Source organism: Bufo gargarizans, chromosome 2 (assembly GCF_014858855.1).
Source record: "Bufo gargarizans isolate SCDJY-AF-19 chromosome 2, ASM1485885v1, whole genome shotgun sequence".
Lineage (NCBI taxonomy): Eukaryota > Metazoa > Chordata > Amphibia > Anura > Bufonidae > Bufo > Bufo gargarizans.
The window spans coordinates 138,808,997-138,827,988 of record NC_058081.1 but is presented as its reverse complement, the minus strand read 5'-3'; the positions used below and the strand labels follow the sequence as shown (position 1 = coordinate 138,827,988).

The window sequence follows — 18,992 nt, the reverse complement described above, 5'->3', positions numbered from 1 at the left end:
ATGTGACCCCGCCCACTGGCTCGCACATGGGCGTGGTCAGCTGTGGCAGGGGAGGAGTATGCCGTTGTATCTATACAGTAAGACCAGAGGCGCCGCTGGAAACTTAGTGATGTGGAGGTTGTGTCCATATCTCCTATAAAGAGGGGGGTTACTAGTATTTATTTTCTGTTATGGAGACCTGTGCTGTGGTATACAAGATATAGTATTGCTGTAGTTTCCTTAGAATGATATGACCGTTAGCTTAAGAGCTGTATGCAGATTGGCAGAGGCGGAATGGTGAGTGTATTAGCCCTGGTACACCCCTGCAGTTCTCACCTGTTGGTACGGTCGCAGCAGGAAGTGCCCGTGTAACCGGCAGGCAGGGGATGAATGGGACGTGGTGGTCGTACAGGTACGTGGGGCGCTGGTGGCTACTAGAGTGTCCTGCCAGGCTCATGGGTGGTCAGTGGGGCGCCTATAGCAGCGCGGCGTTCTGCCCACTCTAGGGGTGCATTCACACCTCTGTAGAATGGGTCCGCATCCGTTCCGCAATTATGTGGAACAGGTGCGGACCCATTCATTCTCTATGGGGCCGGACGAGATGCGGACCCCACACAGCGTGCTGTCCGCACCTGCATTTTCGGAGCGTGGCCCTGATCTTCTGGTCCGCAGCTCCGGAAAAAAACAGAGCATGTCCTATTCTTGTTCGCAATTGCAGACAAAAATAGGCATTTTTATGGGTGTGCCAGACGGGTGTATTGTGGATCGGCAATGCACTACGGACGTGTGAATGGAGCTTAAGACAGCAGCACTGTGACGTCTGAGTGTGCGCTGCAGGGAGAAAAGTCACCCTCCTTCCCACCCCTGCAGCTGACAGAAGTTCATTTTTACCTTAATTTTTCCAATCCCCGTTGGTTCAGGAGTGGAGGGGGTGGGCCTAACCAGATCTAGGCGTAGCTTAGTGGGACCTGGGGGAGGGGTTTTAAGTCTTTTCAGGGTGGACACATTGCGGCAGGGGGCGTGTCTGGGCTCCTTCCTGCAAGAGTGATGCCCCTCTGGGCACCTTACTGGCTCATTTGCATTCCAAATAAACTGGATTTTCAGAGGATAAAAACATCTATTGCTGGAACAAAGGCACATCTTGAAATAAGGTACTAAGTGCTATTAGGCCATGGCTTTACTTCAATAGCGATTATCCTGGTGACAGATTTCCTTTAAAGCTCTCCTACAGCAGTAAAGACAAATGGCTGGGTTGTTATGGAAACCTGGAGTAAAACATTGTATGTGGAAGCTGTAGGACCTGCGAGCTTCTATTGGCTGATAATGGTCATGTGACCAAGCCTCTATTGGCTAATGCATTTTTGGGGAATATCTCAGGAACGGTACGTCCTAGAGAGCCGAGACCTGTTCTAAAACTTTCCTGGACACCTGATGTACCTGTGTGCCAAATTTTGTGATTGTAAATGCGACGGTGCGGATTCCTTTAGCAGACATACACACATACACACAGCTTTATATATTAGATTAAAATCCATATTCTTTTAGTCAGGATCAGCAGTCACACAAGGGGGAACAAGAAACATCCTTTCAAGCTTCACTGATGTGCTTGTGGTCAAGAACACTCGGAATGGACCATCAAACCAGGATTTGAGGACAGGACTTTTCTAACGTGTCTTTTTACCACCACTTGTGTCTGGAGATTGGATGGTGGTAAAAAGACACATTAGAAAAGTCCTGTCCTCAAATCCTGGTTTGATGGTCCATTCCGAGTGTTCTTGACCACAAGCACATCAGTGAAGCTTGAAAGGATGTTTCTTGTTCCTGGTGCTTTTTTTAATATCTGGAAGTGATGCAACCAATGTGGGAAATACAATCCTGTCCTAGGGCCTGACCCACAAAGGACCTTATAGTGATTAAGGCCTGTCTCACGGTTAGGCCTCATGCACACGACCGTTGTTGTGTTCCGTGTCCGTTGTTCAGTTGTGATTTTCTGCAGACCCATTGACTTTCAATGGATTCGTTGAAAACTCGGATAATGCACCATTTGTCATCCGCGTCCGTGATCCGTGTTTTCAGTCCGTCAAAAAAATAGGACCTGTCCTATTTCTTTCACGGACAACGGTTCGCGGACCCATTCAAGTCAATGGGTCCGTGAAAAAACACGGATGCACACAAGATTGTCGTCCGTGTCCGTTTTTTTTCCTATCATTTGCAAGGCAAACTTGACTTTTTTTTCACTTTCTTTCATGTCTGGTGATCCTCCAAAAATCAAGGAAGACATACAGAAATGGATCACGGAACAACGGAACCCCGTTTTGCGGACCGTGAAAAAATACTGTCGTGTGCATGAGGCCTTAGGGGTATACCTTACTGAAAAGACGGCTGGGCCGCCAGCCGGGACTAATCCACCTGCCGCCTCCTAAGGGGAGATCACTTAAGATGCCCCAGTCCAGGTCCAGCAGATATTTACCGTATTCCCTTTGGGCTACTCCATCTGCCACCTCCTAAGGGGAGATCTGTAAGGATGCCCCAATCTAGGTCCAGCAGAAATCAGCTGTAGCCCCCCCTGCCTGGGGAAATCTCTTGCTCTGCCTAACCGTTAACTGTCAAGGTGCCTGACACAAACCACACAGACAAACACACACAGCAGAGCAAACTCAAACTTTCCGGATTCTAGGAACTCAGGATTTTACATCAACCGAAGTTGCTACTACGTAACATCAATAGCAGAACAGTGGAGCAGCAAAGAGGCAGGTGAGAGAACCAACATTTTATCACCTTGCCTCTGAGGCTGTAGTCCTCCTCCTCAAGCGTGGTCCACCGTGCTCTGGGAACCCCAAAACTTTGACTAGCAACGTTACTTTTCCTGAGCCCCATGTATCGGGCACCAACTGATAAAGATGCCCTCAATCGGGGCTGATTACGTTTGCTCTACTGCTCCAATTAATAGTAAAATCAAACAAGAGAGAGAGAAGAAAATGCGGCGGCACTGCCCCCCCTGATATCGCCGCTGTCGGCAAATTGCATGCGGTGTGAGAAGTCCAATGAGCGGTGCTCAGCAACAAAAAGTGACATCAAGTAACAGTAAGTCTTTGAAGGAGAAGAAAATAATAGCGTTGCGGCACTCACCAGGATAAAAATTAGTAACTTTTATTGTGGCTTCCTTGGAAGAAGATACATGTGGGTCCAGGGGCGGATACACTGTTGCGGGCGGCGACGGCCGTTTCGCGCGTAGGATCGCGCTTCCTCAGGCCGCTCAATACGTCATGACGCAAGTGCGTTTTATATAGAGGCGGACAGGGCACGGCCGACGCCGTCATCCACAGCTGTTCGCCCCTGAGAATAATGACATATAAAAACATGCGCACAGCAGTGACATTATAAGTACAATCGAAACACAAATATACAATTAGATATATTCATCTGTCTATGCCCCCGCACCATGGGAGATGTGTGCAGAGGCCCGGAGACTGCCTCTCCCTGACCTGATGGAACCAACATGCTCACGTATACGTTCGAAAAGGGGACGTATGGTTTTGCCCACGTAAAAACGTCCACACGGGCAGAAAATCACGTAGACAACATAAGGGGTGCGGCAATTGATAAATTCTCGCACTGTATGTGTAATACCTCCAAAAAATAAATGCTTGCTGCATGTATTGAGTGTACAGAACGAGCAGTGACCGCATTTAAAGTTGCCCTTGGGCTTACCTAGCCACGTCTCGTCCTTGGGTGTGGAAAACACACTACTGACGAGCTTATCTTTTAATGTAGGGCATCTCTTAAATGCAATCAGAGGTTTCTCGTCTGTTACACTATCAAGGGAGGAATCTCCTTTTAGTAGGTCCCAATTCTGATTGATCACTTGCTTGACCATGTCTGCCGCAGCACTGTATTGAAAAGAAAATGCAAAACGTGATGGTACAGAACTAACTGTTCTCTCCCTAAGCAGGGAGACACGATCCAATTTAGCCGCCTTACACATGGCTGCTGATACACCTTTAGACGGGTAACCCCTATCCAGGAGTCTTTTACGGAGCTCCGATGCCTGCCTAAAAAAACCTTCATCTGTGTCGTTGATCCTGCGTAGCCGAATAAATTGACTGTAGGGAACGGCACGCTTAACCGAGGGTGGATGAAAGCTGGTCTGGTGGAGGAGGGAGTTGGTGGCGGTGGATTTACGATGGCCACTGGTGTGTATAGTGCCATCTCTAACTGTAACCTGTACATCCAGAAAATCCAAGGATTCACCGCCAAATTTGACGGTGAACCTCATGTTCATCTGGTTATGTGTATTTAAATATTCTACAAAGGCCCAACACAACTCCTCACTCCCCCGCCAGACCAGAAAAATGTCATCCACATACCTCAGGAGAAGGTGGATATGGCGTAAATAGGGGTTGTCCGTCGAAAAGATGTATGTCTCTTCAAATACCGCCAGGTACAGGTTTGCAAATGTGCACGAGACAGGAGTGCCCATCGCAGTACCTAGTACCTGGCGGTACCAGAGACCATCAAATTGAAAAACTTTATTGCTAAGGACTAAGTCCAAAGCCTCATGAACAAAGTCTATGAACATAACACTTTTATCAGTTCTATGTAGGACCGTGTTGATCGCCTGGAGGCCCAAGTCATGTGGAATGCGAGTGTATAAACTCTCGACATCGAGAGAGACAAGGTGAAAGTCTTCCTGCCACTCAAGGTGATTGAGCGCACGGAGAAAATCACCTGTGTCTTTCAAGTAAGTAGGGGTGCTGCTTAACAAAGGCCTCAAGAGCCAGTCCACATAACTGGAAAGGGGTTCCATCACTGAACCGATCCCCGCAATGATGGGACGACCAGGGGGTCGGGTCAGTGATTTATGAACCTTCGGTAAAAAATACCATGTGGGGGTTTTGGGGAACGCTGGTATCAAGCGGTCTATCATATTTTTAGGAAGAAATCCATTAAAAATATAGCGGTTAATAAGAGCATACAATTTTGATGATATATCGGGTATGGGATTACCTTTCAATTTAGAATAAACCGAACAATCACCCAATTGCCGAAACGCTTCCTCCTGGTAATACTCCCTGGGCATCAGGACCACATTCCCTCCCTTGTCGGCCGGCTTGATGACCATACTGGTCTGTTTTCTCAACCACAAAAGAGCCCGAGATTCCTCTATCGAAAGATTAGAGGGTGCTGCCGGATACACCAGCGCACAAATTTCTTTTAATACTCTTTTGTGGAAGAGATCTATAGGAGAGCCGGCCGGCATGGGAGGAAGGAAGGTGGACCTGACGCCCCCTGTGTACTTATTCAAATGGCCCCCCGTAGCCACTGGTTCATCAGATCCAGTGTTGGATAAAAAGTGTATGCATGCAATTTCTTCCTCAGTGAATCTGCCCGACAGATGGAAGTCGGTAAGGGACATGGTTGCCGGGACCTCTCCCTGTAAGGGATTAATGCAGCGGGCAGAGCTCTCAGCAAACATTTTTTTGAGATACAACTTGCGAATTGATAAGAAGAGATCAATCTCAAAATCAACCAGGTTGAACTGCCCAGGTAGGCTGTATCCCAGCCCCCGATTGAGGAGTGGGATACAGCCCGGCGGCAGTTCAGAGCCCGTGAGATTAATGACAATATTGTGAGCAGACGTGCTATTGTGCAATTCATTCTCTTTTATTGCCGCCAAGTCACTTGACGCCTCCTCCTTGTGGACTTTCGGGTCTCTCTTGTTGTTCCTGGAGTGTCGACCACGCCCCCTTCTCGTCCTTTTTCTAAAGGGGCTGTCTCTTCACCCGAATTCACTTCGTTGCCCTCAGATAGACTGGATTCGGAATCAGTGGCCCAAAAGTTGTTACGGCCTCTACGAGGTGTGCGCTTGGGGCGGGTCTTTCTTTTGCCCCAATCAAATACGCGGTCTTGATCATAGTCCGTTTTGTCCCGGATAAATTTATCCTTTTTACGGTCTTTGACCTCTGCTTGTGTGGCTAATAATTTTTTGTTTAATCTCCTCTCGAACCCGACCATCTGTGATTCTAGGAGCCGTCTCTGAAGCTCCTCCCGTGCTTTAGCTAGCTCCTCTGTAACTGCCACATATTCCCGCTGGTCGCGGGCTAGAACAAGCTCCATGAGCTCCATAGAAAAACGCTGGTGTGCAGCTTTCCACTCCCCTGTGAATTGGGGATCATCCTCATACTGGACGATGTCTTTGAACAGACGCAAGCCTCTGGGGACTCGTCCGCTTTCTTTGTATGATTTAAGAGACTCAATGGTCCAGAAAAGTCTCACTTCTTTATCCGCTAGTTGAAATATTCTGGTTTCCAAATTCTTCGTGCTAATAGCAAGTACATAGTCCTGCTGGTCGCAAACAGCAAAAAATGTATCCGCCCCTTCGCGACCCTGGATAAGACCACATGCTGTGTCAAGTATAGGAGGTGATGCCGGGTCAGCGGTCTGGGTGGTGTCGGCGTGCTCTGCCATCATATATGAAGTGGTACAATCAAACAAGAGAGAGAGAAGAAAATGCGGCGGCACTGCCCCCCCTGATATCACCGCTGTCGGCAAATTGCATGCGGTGTGAGAAGTCCAATGAGCGGTGCTCAGCAACAAAAAGTGACATCAAGTAACAGTAAGTCTTTGAAGGAGAAGAAAATAATAGCGTTGCGGCACTCACCAGGATAAAAATTAGTAACTTTTATTGTGGCTTCCTTGGAAGAAGATACATGTGGGTCCAGGGGCGGATACACTGTTGCGGGCGGCGACGGCCGTTTCGCGCGTAGGATCGCGCTTCCTCAGGCCGCTCAATACGTCATGACGCAAGTGCGTTTTATATAGAGGCGGACAGGGCACGGCCGACGCCGTCATCCACAGCTGTTCGCCCCTGAGAATAATGACATATAAAAACATGCGCACAGCAGTGACATTATAAGTACAATCGAAACACAAATATACAATTAGATATACTTGACACAGCATGTGGTCTTATCCAGGGTCGCGAAGGGGCGGATACATTTTTTGCTGTTTGCGACCAGCAGGACTATGTACTTGCTATTAGCACGAAGAATTTGGAAACCAGAATATTTCAACTAGCGGATAAAGAAGTGAGACTTTTCTGGACCATTGAGTCTCTTAAATCATACAAAGAAAGCGGACGAGTCCCCAGAGGCTTGCGTCTGTTCAAAGACATCGTCCAGTATGAGGATGATCCCCAATTCACAGGGGAGTGGAAAGCTGCACACCAGCGTTTTTCTATGGAGCTCATGGAGCTTGTTCTAGCCCGCGACCAGCGGGAATATGTGGCAGTTACAGAGGAGCTAGCTAAAGCACGGGAGGAGCTTCAGAGACGGCTCCTAGAATCACAGATGGTCGGGTTCGAGAGGAGATTAAACAAAAAATTATTAGCCACACAAGCAGAGGTCAAAGACCGTAAAAAGGATAAATTTATCCGGGACAAAACGGACTATGATCAAGACCGCGTATTTGATTGGGGCAAAAGAAAGACCCGCCCCAAGCGCACACCTCGTAGAGGCCGTAACAACTTTTGGGCCAATGATTCCGAATCCAGTCTATCTGAGGGCAACGAAGTGAATTCGGGTGAAGAGACAGCCCCTTTAGAAAAAGGACGAGAAGGGGGCGTGGTCGACACTCCAGGAACAACAAGAGAGACCCGAAAGTCCACAAGGAGGAGGCGTCAAGTGACTTGGCGGCAATAAAAGAGAATGAATTGCACAATAGCACGTCTGCTCACAATATTGTCATTAATCTCACGGGCTCTGAACTGCCGCCGGGCTGTATCCCACTCCTCAATCGGGGGCTGGGATACAGCCTACCTGGGCAGTTCAACCTGGTTGATTTTGAGATTGATCTCTTCTTATCAATTCGCAAGTTGTATCTCAAAAAAATGTTTGCTGAGAGCTCTGCCCGCTGCATTAATCCCTTACAGGGAGAGGTCCCGGCAACCATGTCCCTTACCGACTTCCATCTGTCGGGCAGATTCACTGAGGAAGAAATTGCATGCATACACTTTTTATCCAACACTGGATCTGATGAACCAGTGGCTACGGGGGGCCATTTGAATAAGTACACAGGGGGCGTCAGGTCCACCTTCCTTCCTCCCATGCCGGCCGGCTCTCCTATAGATCTCTTCCACAAAAGAGTATTAAAAGAAATTTGTGCGCTGGTGTATCCGGCAGCACCCTCTAATCTTTCGATAGAGGAATCTCGGGCTCTTTTGTGGTTGAGAAAACAGACCAGTATGGTCATCAAGCCGGCCGACAAGGGAGGGAATGTGGTCCTGATGCCCAGGGAGTATTACCAGGAGGAAGCGTTTCGGCAATTGGGTGATTGTTCGGTTTATTCTAAATTGAAAGGTAATCCCATACCCGATATATCATCAAAATTGTATGCTCTTATTAACCGCTATATTTTTAATGGATTTCTTCCTAAAAATATGATAGACCGCTTGATACCAGCGTTCCCCAAAACCCCCACATGGTATTTTTTACCGAAGGTTCATAAATCACTGACCCGACCCCCTGGTCGTCCCATCATTGCGGGGATCGGTTCAGTGATGGAACCCCTTTCCAGTTATGTGGACTGGCTCTTGAGGCCTTTGTTAAGCAGCACCCCTACTTACTTGAAAGACACAGGTGATTTTCTCCGTGCGCTCAATCACCTTGAGTGGCAGGAAGACTTTCACCTTGTCTCTCTCGATGTCGAGAGTTTATACACTCGCATTCCACATGACTTGGGCCTCCAGGCGATCAACACGGTCCTACATAGAACTGATAAAAGTGTTATGTTCATAGACTTTGTTCATGAGGCTTTGGACTTAGTCCTTAGCAATAAAGTTTTTCAATTTGATGGTCTCTGGTACCGCCAGGTACTAGGTACTGCGATGGGCACTCCTGTCTCGTGCACATTTGCAAACCTGTACCTGGCGGTATTTGAAGAGACATACATCTTTTCGACGGACAACCCCTATTTACGCCATATCCACCTTCTCCTGAGGTATGTGGATGACATTTTTCTGGTCTGGCGGGGGAGTGAGGAGTTGTGTTGGGCCTTTGTAGAATATTTAAATACACATAACCAGATGAACATGAGGTTCACCGTCAAATTTGGCGGTGAATCCTTGGATTTTCTGGATGTACAGGTTACAGTTAGAGATGGCACTATACACACCAGTGGCCATCGTAAATCCACCGCCACCAACTCCCTCCTCCACCAGACCAGCTTTCATCCACCCTCGGTTAAGCGTGCCGTTCCCTACAGTCAATTTATTCGGCTACGCAGGATCAACGACACAGATGAAGGTTTTTTTAGGCAGGCATCGGAGCTCCGTAAAAGACTCCTGGATAGGGGTTACCCGTCTAAAGGTGTATCAGCAGCCATGTGTAAGGCGGCTAAATTGGATCGTGTCTCCCTGCTTAGGGAGAGAACAGTTAGTTCTGTACCATCACGTTTTGCATTTTCTTTTCAATACAGTGCTGCGGCAGACATGGTCAAGCAAGTGATCAATCAGAATTGGGACCTACTAAAAGGAGATTCCTCCCTTGATAGTGTAACAGACGAGAAACCTCTGATTGCATTTAAGAGATGCCCTACATTAAAGGGGTTGTCCAGGTTCAGAGCTGAACCTGGACAGCCCTCCATTTTCACCCCGGCAGCCCCCCTGACAGGAGCATCGGAGCAGTTCATGCTCCGATGCTCTCCTTTGCCCTGCGCTAAATCGCGCAGGGCAAAGGCATTTTTCAGAGTTCCGGTGACGTACCGGGGCTCTCTATGGGGCTGACAGGAACCCCGGTGACGTCACCGGCACTGATGGGCGGGATTTGGCTCTGCCCTAGCCAGTAAAACGGCTAGGGCAGAGCTAAAGCCCGCCCCTCAGAGCCGGTGACGTCACCGAACACACTGCTGGGCGGAAGTTACCGCCCGGCAGTGTGTTATTGTAAACACAAGAGCCCTGTGCCCTGCGCGATCTAGCGCAGGGCACGGGAGCGCATCGGAGCATGAGATGCTCCGATGCTAGGCTCAGGGGGGCTGCCGGGGTGAAAATAAGGGTATGTCCGGGTTCAGCTCTGAACCCGGACAACCCCTTTAAAAGATAAGCTCGTCAGTAGTGTGTTTTCCACACCCAAGGACGAGACATGGCTAGGTAAGCCCAAGGGCAACTTTAAATGCGGTCACTGCTCGTTCTGTACACTCAATACATGCAGCAAGCATTTATTTTTTGGAGGTATTACACATACAGTGCGAGAATTTATCAATTGCCGCACCCCTTATGTTGTCTACGTGATTTTCTGCCCGTGTGGACGTTTTTACGTGGGCAAAACCATACGTCCCCTTTTCGAACGTATACGTGAGCATGTTGGTTCCATCAGGTCAGGGAGAGGCAGTCCCCGCCTCATTGACCATATTCGTGTCGCCCATGATGCTCATCCGCGTTGCCTCTCCTTTGCGGGGGTGGAACATGTCCGTCCTATCCCCCTGGGGAGGGGACCGGCATCGCCTACTGCTGCAGAGGGAGGCAAGGTGGATTATTCAGACAGGCGCTATGGGTCCAGCAGGCATGAACGACAGAAATGACATGTCTGTCTTTCTGTAAACAACAACCCGCTCTATGAATTGACATCTACATTCATATGTCTTTGTCCCTTCATGCTTAGCTATATGTTGGCTCTTACTTTTATAACTTTGTTTATATTTGTATTTATCTTTTATTAACTCTTTTCTTGCATATCCGTGCTTTCTATGCAATATTCTATCCCTCCGTCCACATAATGTATGGATACATATGCGCTTTCAATTATACCACTATTGTGCGCTGTCACCCCTTGAGTATAGGGATCCAATGTATAGTGTCTCAATATATGTCTCCTCTATGTATCCGGGCCTCTGCACACATCTCCCATGGTGCGGGGGCATAGACAGATGAATATATCTAATTGTATATTTGTGTTTCGATTGTACTTATAATGTCACTGCTGTGCGCATGTTTTTATATGTCATTATTCTCAGGGGCGAACAGCTGTGGATGACGGCGTCGGCCGTGCCCTGTCCGCCTCTATATAAAACGCACTTGCGTCATGACGTATTGAGCGGCCTGAGGAAGCGCGATCCTACGCGCGAAACGGCCGTCGCCGCCCGCAACAGTGTATCCGCCCCTGGACCCACATGTATCTTCTTCCAAGGAAGCCACAATAAAAGTTACTAATTTTTATCCTGGTGAGTGCCGCAACGCTATTATTTTCTTCTCCTTCAAAGACCAATTAATAGTAACCCAAGGGTTTTACGCGCACGGAAGAAAATAACTGTGACACACACACTGGGGTCTAAGCAAATGCTCATTTATTACAGGAAGTACAGCAGTATATAAAGTCATCAGAGGGGCATTCCCCGTGAGGCATGTGGCATTGTTACATTGGCTAACATATGAAAAGAGATAACACTTGGGATCTGCCCATTGTGCATTGTTTTACTAACTGTGGTATGTGAACTATGTAAATATCTAGCTGTAAGCGCCATCTTGTAATGGAGTTTTCACTAACAGCAGAAAAAGCACATATGAGGTAGCAAGGAGGCGTGTTCTCTTCGGTAGGATGGGACCTTCGTGCTCTGGAGAAGATAAGAAGTGGGAGCTTTCTTATATATATCACATGATATAGTATTGCTGTAGTTTCCTTAGAATGATATGACCATTAGCTTGAGGCTCCATTCACACGTCCGTTATAACACTCCGTTTCCGTTCCGTTTTAAATCGGAACGTCTTTTCAGATCCATTAATTTCAATTGCCTCAGCAAAAATGCGGACACCAATCATAGTGCTGTCCGAATCATTGAATCCGTTCCGTTTTCCTATTTTCGAGTATGCAGATCCTGAAAAAAAATGAAGCTTGTCCTACTTTCTGTCAGTTTTTCTGGTCTGTCGTCCATTCAAGTCAATGGATCCGCATAAAAACTGATGACATGCACAAAACCATCCGAATGTCATCAGTTTTTTAACTGATCAGTTGACAAAAAAAAATAAAAAATTAAGTCCAGCCCTCAGTGCCTGTGGTGAGAGAAGTTCAGGTCATCTTCTGCTCTCCTGCAAAATGGCATATGAAGTGGACCGATTGATCACTATGATCCATGTACATTATCCAAGTCTTCAGACATGACGATCGGTGAGATAACTGTAGAAAACTAAGCGATTTCTTACACAGCTCCTACTACACCAAAAGCACAATAAAATGGCACCTGTTCTAGAAGATGTCCTCTGTTTTCACCAGTTTGTTTTTTTTGGTACCCTAGCAACATCTATTCCTCCTCCTCTTTTTTCTTTTTGAAACAAAAAACAAAAAAAAGGAATCACGGAAACACGGAACAAATTCGGAAGCACTTTAGTAAAAAAACCTGAAGGTTGTACTGAAAAACAGATCCGCAAAAAAAAAAGGAACGTTTATCTGGAAAGGTAAAAATACTGACGTGTGAATGGACCCTAAGAGCTGTATGCAGATTGACGGAATGGTGAGTGTGTTAGCCCTGTTACACCCCTGCAGTTCTCACCTGTTGGTACGGTCGCAGCAGGAATTGCCCATGTAACCGGCAGGCAGGGGATAAATGGGACGTGGGAGTCGTACAGGTACGTGGGGCGCTGGTGGCTACTTGTGTCCTGCCAGGCTCATGGGCGGTCAGTGGGGCGCCTATAGCAGCGCGGAGTTCTGCCCAGTATTTACTATGGTGATGCTCATTGGTGAAAGAAGCGCAGCCACTGAGGGACGTACAGAAAACCTTCCTAAGTATCTAATGAATGGGAGTCTGACTACTGGGATCCTGAGTGAATGCAGCAATGGTCAGTTGCAGTCACTTCCGAGACTCAGGGTTCCCCATTTTTGTGAGAGTTTGGACACCCACCTGAGGCTAGGAGGTAAGTTGTTATAATGGGACAACTTCTTTAAGGCCTCATGCATACATGACCGTATTCGTTTTGCAGTGCGCAAATCGCAGATCTGCAAAATACGGATGAGATCCCCGTACCGTCTGCATTTTATTTGTGGACCCATTGAAAACCCGGGTCCGTGATCCACATTTTGCATTACATGAGGGGAGATTTATCAAGCAAAAACTGACTTAGTTGCCCATAGCAACCAATCAGATTAATCCTTTAATTTTTCAGAGCTCCTTTGGAAAATGAAAGGTGGAATCTGATTGGTTGCCATGGGCAGCTAAGCCAGTTTTCCTTGACATCAGTTTTGATAAATCTTATACATTGTCTGACTCTATATAGTCGATAATCTTTATGCAGAACAGACATACGGATGCTGAAGACACACGGATTATCTTTCTGCGTCCATATATCCGTTCCGCAAAAAGATAGAACTTATCCGCATAATGAGGACCTCCGACCCTTTGAAGTCAAGGGGTCCTCTAAAAATGCAACACGGACCACGACTTGCGGACTGCAAAACAGATACGGTCTTGTCCATGGGGCCTAACGGTAAGGATAATAGTGCCATATATGAGAAACAGCAGTAAACCACCATGATGTCATTACCTACATGGAGGTACAGTGTTCTCGCACCTCTGTCCCGTCAACCTCTTGGCCCCATTCACATCAGGCAAAAAATGTGTTCTATTCACCTGAATGAGCCCTTACACAAATCCATCTTCTTCTCGCCGGTGTTCCGTTACATTTCCCTACCTCGTGAGATTTCTCTACCCTCGTCACTTCCAGCCGCACCGGACATGACGTGAGGAGGTGCGCCGCGCAGGCGCATAACAACGGGGTAGGGAAATTTCACAGCAGAGTGCGCATGCGCCGGGAGCCTCACTAGCGGTTAGGGTAGGGCAAAATTACTGGCCAGTGCACAGGCGCGGTGATCAGATGGATCTTCTCAGCTGGACACCGGCCGACACTGCGCATGCGCTGGGAGCCTCACCAGCGGTTAGGGTAGGAAAAAAGCACTGGCCCGTAATTTTTCCCTTCCCTAACCGCTGGTGAGGCTCCCAGCGCATGCGCAGTGTCGGCCGGTGTCCAGCTGAGAACATCCATCCGATCACCGCGCCTGCGCACTGGCCCGTAATTTTTCCCTACCTTAACTGCTGGTGAGGCTCCCGGCGCATGCGCACTCTGCTGTGAAATTTCCCTACCCCGTTGTTTGCGCGACGCGGCACACCTCCTCGCGTCATGTCCAGTGCGGCCAGAAGTGACAAGGGTAGGGAAATCTCACGGGGTAGGGAAATGTAGCGGAACACCGGAACAACCCCATTCAGATGAGTGGAGCTGAATTTTAGTCACAAAATGTAACAAAATCTGCAGTGACTGAAGACACCCTGACAGTCGCCACTGCTTTAGGTACTTACACCCATGGTCAGAAGATTATTATGGGAGGGGGTGAGAAATCTGACTTTTAGGGCTCATGCACACGACCGTATGTATTTTGTGGTCCTCAAAACACGGATCCGCAAAAAAAACGTTTGACATCTGTATTGCATCCGTTTTTTTTTTGCGGATCCATTGTAACTATGGCTGTCCTTGTCCGCATAACGGACAAGAATAGGACATATTCTGTTTTTTTGTGGAACGGACGTGCGGAGATACGGAAACTGAATGTACACAAAGTCATTTCAGTTTATTTTGTGGACCCATTGAAGTGAATGGTTCCATAAACAGACCTGTGAAAAAAGAACGGAAATGGAGAGAAAATACGTTCATGTGCAAGAGCCCTAAGGCTCCATTCACACGTCCGCAATTTCGTTGCGCATTTTGCAGAACGGAATTGCGGACCCATTAATTTCTATGAGGGCAGCACGATGTGCTGACCGGACACGGAATTGCGAATCCGCACTTCCGTTCCGCAAAAAAATGTCCTAAAAATAGAATAGGCATATTCTATTAGTGCCGGCAATGTGCGGTCCGCAAAATGCGGAACGCACATTGCCGCTTTCCGTGTTTTCCGGATCCACATTGCGGACATGGAGCCCTAGTGAGTGTCATTCTTTTGATTCCAACCACACAAGAAAAGTAACAATAAATGAGGGGCAGGTACTTCCGCATGTACTGTAATACCCTGTGGACCGAAACATATCTGCCACGTGTGAACATACCTTACTTGATGAAATGCTAATTCTTATTTGTTTTATCAGGGCACATACATGGACGTAGGTGATGGAAGCATGGCATTAACACACTCAGCTAGTTTCAATGGAGCCACAGTAGAAGAATATAGATATGCAGAAGAAGACTTTATCCTGCCTGGAATCACATGGCAGAGGAGGAGAAAATGTGCAGAAGAAAAAAGTTTTATTTCAGATTTTGATAGAGCACTGCAGTCCAAATGGATAGAGAAGATGGAGCAGGGTCTCTTTCGCTATCCACTGTGGAGCTTACAAACCAAGATCTTACCCGGCACTGTGAAGTATGTGGCACAGCTTAATGTCAAGAGGGGCATAGAGAGGAGAAAGCCGCAGGACATCGCGAGCATCCAGGAGAAATTCAACACAAGCCAATTCAATTTCAATAAGATCAAGCATGAGGAGATTCTGTTTAAGATGGTCAGGTTGCCACCGGAGGAGGTGCCTAGTGGAGCCCTTACGGATAGGAACCCTAATCATGTGTCTGCCCTGTCCAGCAGTAGGCATAACCACACCTTGGTGGTCATTAACGTTAGCCCTCTTGAATTTGGACATGTTTTATTTATACCAGACCCATTCCTTTGTTTGACTCAGATTTTGACCCCAGATCTAACATTGCTTGGTTTGGAATCCATACTTCTCAGTGGTCACCCAGGGTTTAGAGTTGGTTTTAACAGCCTTGGTGGGTTTGCGTCTGTAAACCACTTACATTTACATGGATTTTATTTGGATGAAGAGCTGCAGATCGAGTCAGCAGAGAGCAAACCTTTGTGCCCCGATATTAACTTCCACCAGCTAACTCATTTCCCAGCTCCAGGCTTTATTTTTCACACCGACGGGAAAGACTTGATGTCCGTCTCCCAGAATATTTGCAGAGTTACAGATTATTTTGTATCTCAAAATATTGCACACAATGTGTTCATGACGAGAGGTTGTAATCCAGAGAGCAGGGGTTGCTTGGAGTCAAGGGAAGGTATCAGAGTGGTCATATGGGCGAGACAGTCCTGTTTTGGTGCCAAGGAGGAGTCCGCATTCAATGTGGCCCTCTGTGAACTTGCGGGACACTTGCCCGTCAAAAACGAGGATGATTTCAATTCTCTAACTGAGGAATCTGTTATCAGTATTGTAAAGAGTTATCTCTTCTCAGATGATGAATTCAATAAATTGTCACTGGAGTTAGTACAACATTTAAATGGTGAATAACTTTTACTACACATGTCAATGCAAGACTATGGAGAGGAGTGAGCTGAGGAGACACACATAGGCAAGCTTATAGCTTAGCACAAGTGCGTCATTCACAGAATTACAGGTCACTACTTCTCTGTAATGTCAGTGTGATGACAGTGGAGTGACTGTGAGACAGTTAGGAAGGAGAGTCTCCTCTACTTTCTGTGTTTGCAGTGGATGGCAGCTAGTCTACACCCACAGTTTTAGAAAACTGCTAAAAATGCCAGCTACAAGTGATATAATGACCACAAGTCTTGTTATTCATCATGTGCACACTGTACTACTGATTTAGGCCTCATGCACACGACCGTTGTGTGCATCCGTGGCCGTTGTGCCGTTTTCCGTTTTTTTTCGCGGACCCATTGACTTTCAATGGGTCCGTGGAAAAATCGGAAAATGCACCGTTTTGCAGCCGAGGCCGTGATCCGTGTATCCTGTCCGTCAAAAAAATATGACCTGTCCTATTTTTTTGACGGACAACGGTTCACGGACCCATTCAAGTCAATGGGTCCGTGAAAGAACACGGATGCACACAAGATTGGCATCCGTGATCCGTGGCCGTAGGTTGCTTTCATACAGACGGATCCGAAGATCCGTCTGCATAAAAGCTTTTTCTGATCTAAGTTTTCACTTCGTGAAAACTCATTTCCGACAGTATATTCTAACACAGAAGCGTTCCCATGGTGATGGGGACGCTTCTAGTTAGAATACACTGCAAACTTTGTACAAGACTGCCCCCTGCTGCCTGGCAGCACCCGATCTCTTACAGGGGGATATGATAGCACAATTAACCCCTTCAGGTGCGGCACCTAAAGGGGTTAATTGTACTATCATTTTCCCCTGTAAGAGATCAGGGCTGCCAGGCAGCGGGGGGCAGACCCCCCCCCCTCCCCAGTTTGAATATCGTTGGTGGCACAGTGTGCCAACCACCATCGCCCCCCCCTCCCTCCCTCTATTGTATTAAATCGTTGGTGGCACAGTGTGCCAACCACCATCGGCCCCCCTCCCTCCCTCTATTGTATTAAATCGTTGGTGGCACAGTGTGCCAACCACCATCGCCCCCCCCCCCCCTCCCTCTATAGCAGTAACATTGGTGGCAGTGTGCGGTCTCAACAGTAGAAGATTCATACTTACCTGCTTTCTGCTGCGATGTCTGTGAACGTCCGGGAGCTCCTCCTACTGGTAAGTGACAGTTCTTTAGCAATGCGCCGCACAGACCTTTCACTTACCAGTAGGAGGAGCTCCCGGCCGGACACAGACATCGCAGCAGCAAGCAGGTAAGTATGAATCTTCTACTGTTGAGACCGCACACTGCCACCAATGTTACTGCTATAGAGGGAGGGGGGGGGGCGATGGTGGTTGGCACACTGTGCCACCAACGATTTAATACAATAGAGGGAGGGAGGGGGGCCGATGGTGGTTGGCACACTGTGCCACCAACGATTTAATACAATAGAGGGAGGGAGGGGGGCCGATGGTGGTTGGCACACTGTGCCACCAACGATTTAATACAATAGAGGGAGGGAGGGGGGGGGGCGATGGTGGGGGCACACTGTGCCACCAACGATATTCAAACTGGGGAGGGGGGGGGCTGCCCCCTGCTGCCTGGCAGCCCTGATCTCTTACAGGGGAATATGATAGTACAATTAACTACTTTAGGTGCCGCACCTAAAGGGGTTAATTGTGCTATCATATCCCCCAGTAAGAGATCGGGTGCTGCCAGGCAGCAGGGGGCAGTCTTGCACAAAGTTTGTAGTGTATTCTAACCTGAAGCGTCCCCATCACCATGGGAACGCCTCTGTGTTAGAATATACTGTCGGATCTGAGGTTCACGAAGTAGCTCATATCCGACAGTATATTCTAACATAGAGGCGTTCCCATGGTGATGGGGACGCTTCAAGTTAAAATATACCATCGGATTGGAGAAAACTCCAATCCGATGGTATAAAAGAACTCCAGACTTTACATTGAAAGTCAATGGGGACGGATCCGTTTGAAATGGCACCATATTGTGTCAACATCAAACGGATCTGTCCCCATTGACTTGCATTGTAATTCAGGACGGATCCGTTTGGCTCCGCACGGCCAGGCGGACACCAAAACGACTTTTTTTTCATGTCCGTGGATCCTCCAAAAATCAAGGAAGACCCACGGACGAAAAAACGGTCACGGATCACGGACCCACGGACCCCGTTTTTGCGGACCGTGAAAAAAAACTGTCGTGTGCATGAGGCCTAATGCTGAGTTTGTTGAAAGCTCTGTGATGCTTTAATAAACTGACCACCGATAATAAAGTGACACCAAGCCACCTCCGTAATGTTCATTTTATCTGTACATTGCCTTACCTGTGTATAAACAAAGCATGCATATCACCAATCTTTCATTAAAAGGTATTGTATGAATTATTTAAAATATCTTTGGGACATATAAAGTGATATTCAGCAGGCACATTGCCTTTTTAACATTTTTTCTATGTTATGTTTAGCAGTCACTACTTCTGGGGTGTTTCTATTACTACTATTGGGAGCCTTGAAAAGATACATTTTAGAATAATGTGACATTCTAGCTCAAATAGTGATGCCAAGCAACATTCTCCATGTGGGACTGAAAGCAGAAGCTAAAAATCCAGCATTTGCCCAGAGTAGACCTGGTCTAAGTGTAGTTAGAAGAAGGCTATAATT

At 47.5% G+C, this 18,992-nt stretch overlaps 1 protein-coding gene across 3 annotated transcripts; it reads left to right on the top strand.

Annotated features, from left to right (window-relative positions):
- Positions 1-340: 340 nt before the first annotated feature.
- GDPGP1 (GDP-D-glucose phosphorylase 1) lies at positions 341-16,720 on the top strand. Of its 3 annotated transcripts, XM_044283230.1 has the most exons (3): positions 354-391; positions 2,253-2,733; positions 15,097-16,720. In XM_044283230.1, the coding sequence occupies exon 3, from the start codon at positions 15,106-15,108 to the stop codon at positions 16,285-16,287; it is 1,182 nt and encodes a 393-aa protein (XP_044139165.1). In that variant the 5' UTR covers positions 354-391; positions 2,253-2,733; positions 15,097-15,105; the 3' UTR covers positions 16,288-16,720. The 3 variants fall into 3 exon arrangements, with proteins under 3 accessions (XP_044139164.1, XP_044139165.1, XP_044139166.1); XM_044283229.1 differs by lacking the exon at positions 2,253-2,733 and having other exon boundaries at positions 341-391; XM_044283231.1 differs by lacking the exons at positions 354-391; positions 2,253-2,733 and adding an exon at positions 12,605-12,877.
- Positions 16,721-18,992: the final 2,272 nt, after the last annotated feature.

Excerpts from the sequence above, each read along its gene's own strand:
- GDPGP1 (XM_044283229.1), top strand. The coding sequence starts at position 15,106 with ATGGACGTAGGTGATGGAAGCATGGCATTAACACACTCAGCTAGTTTC.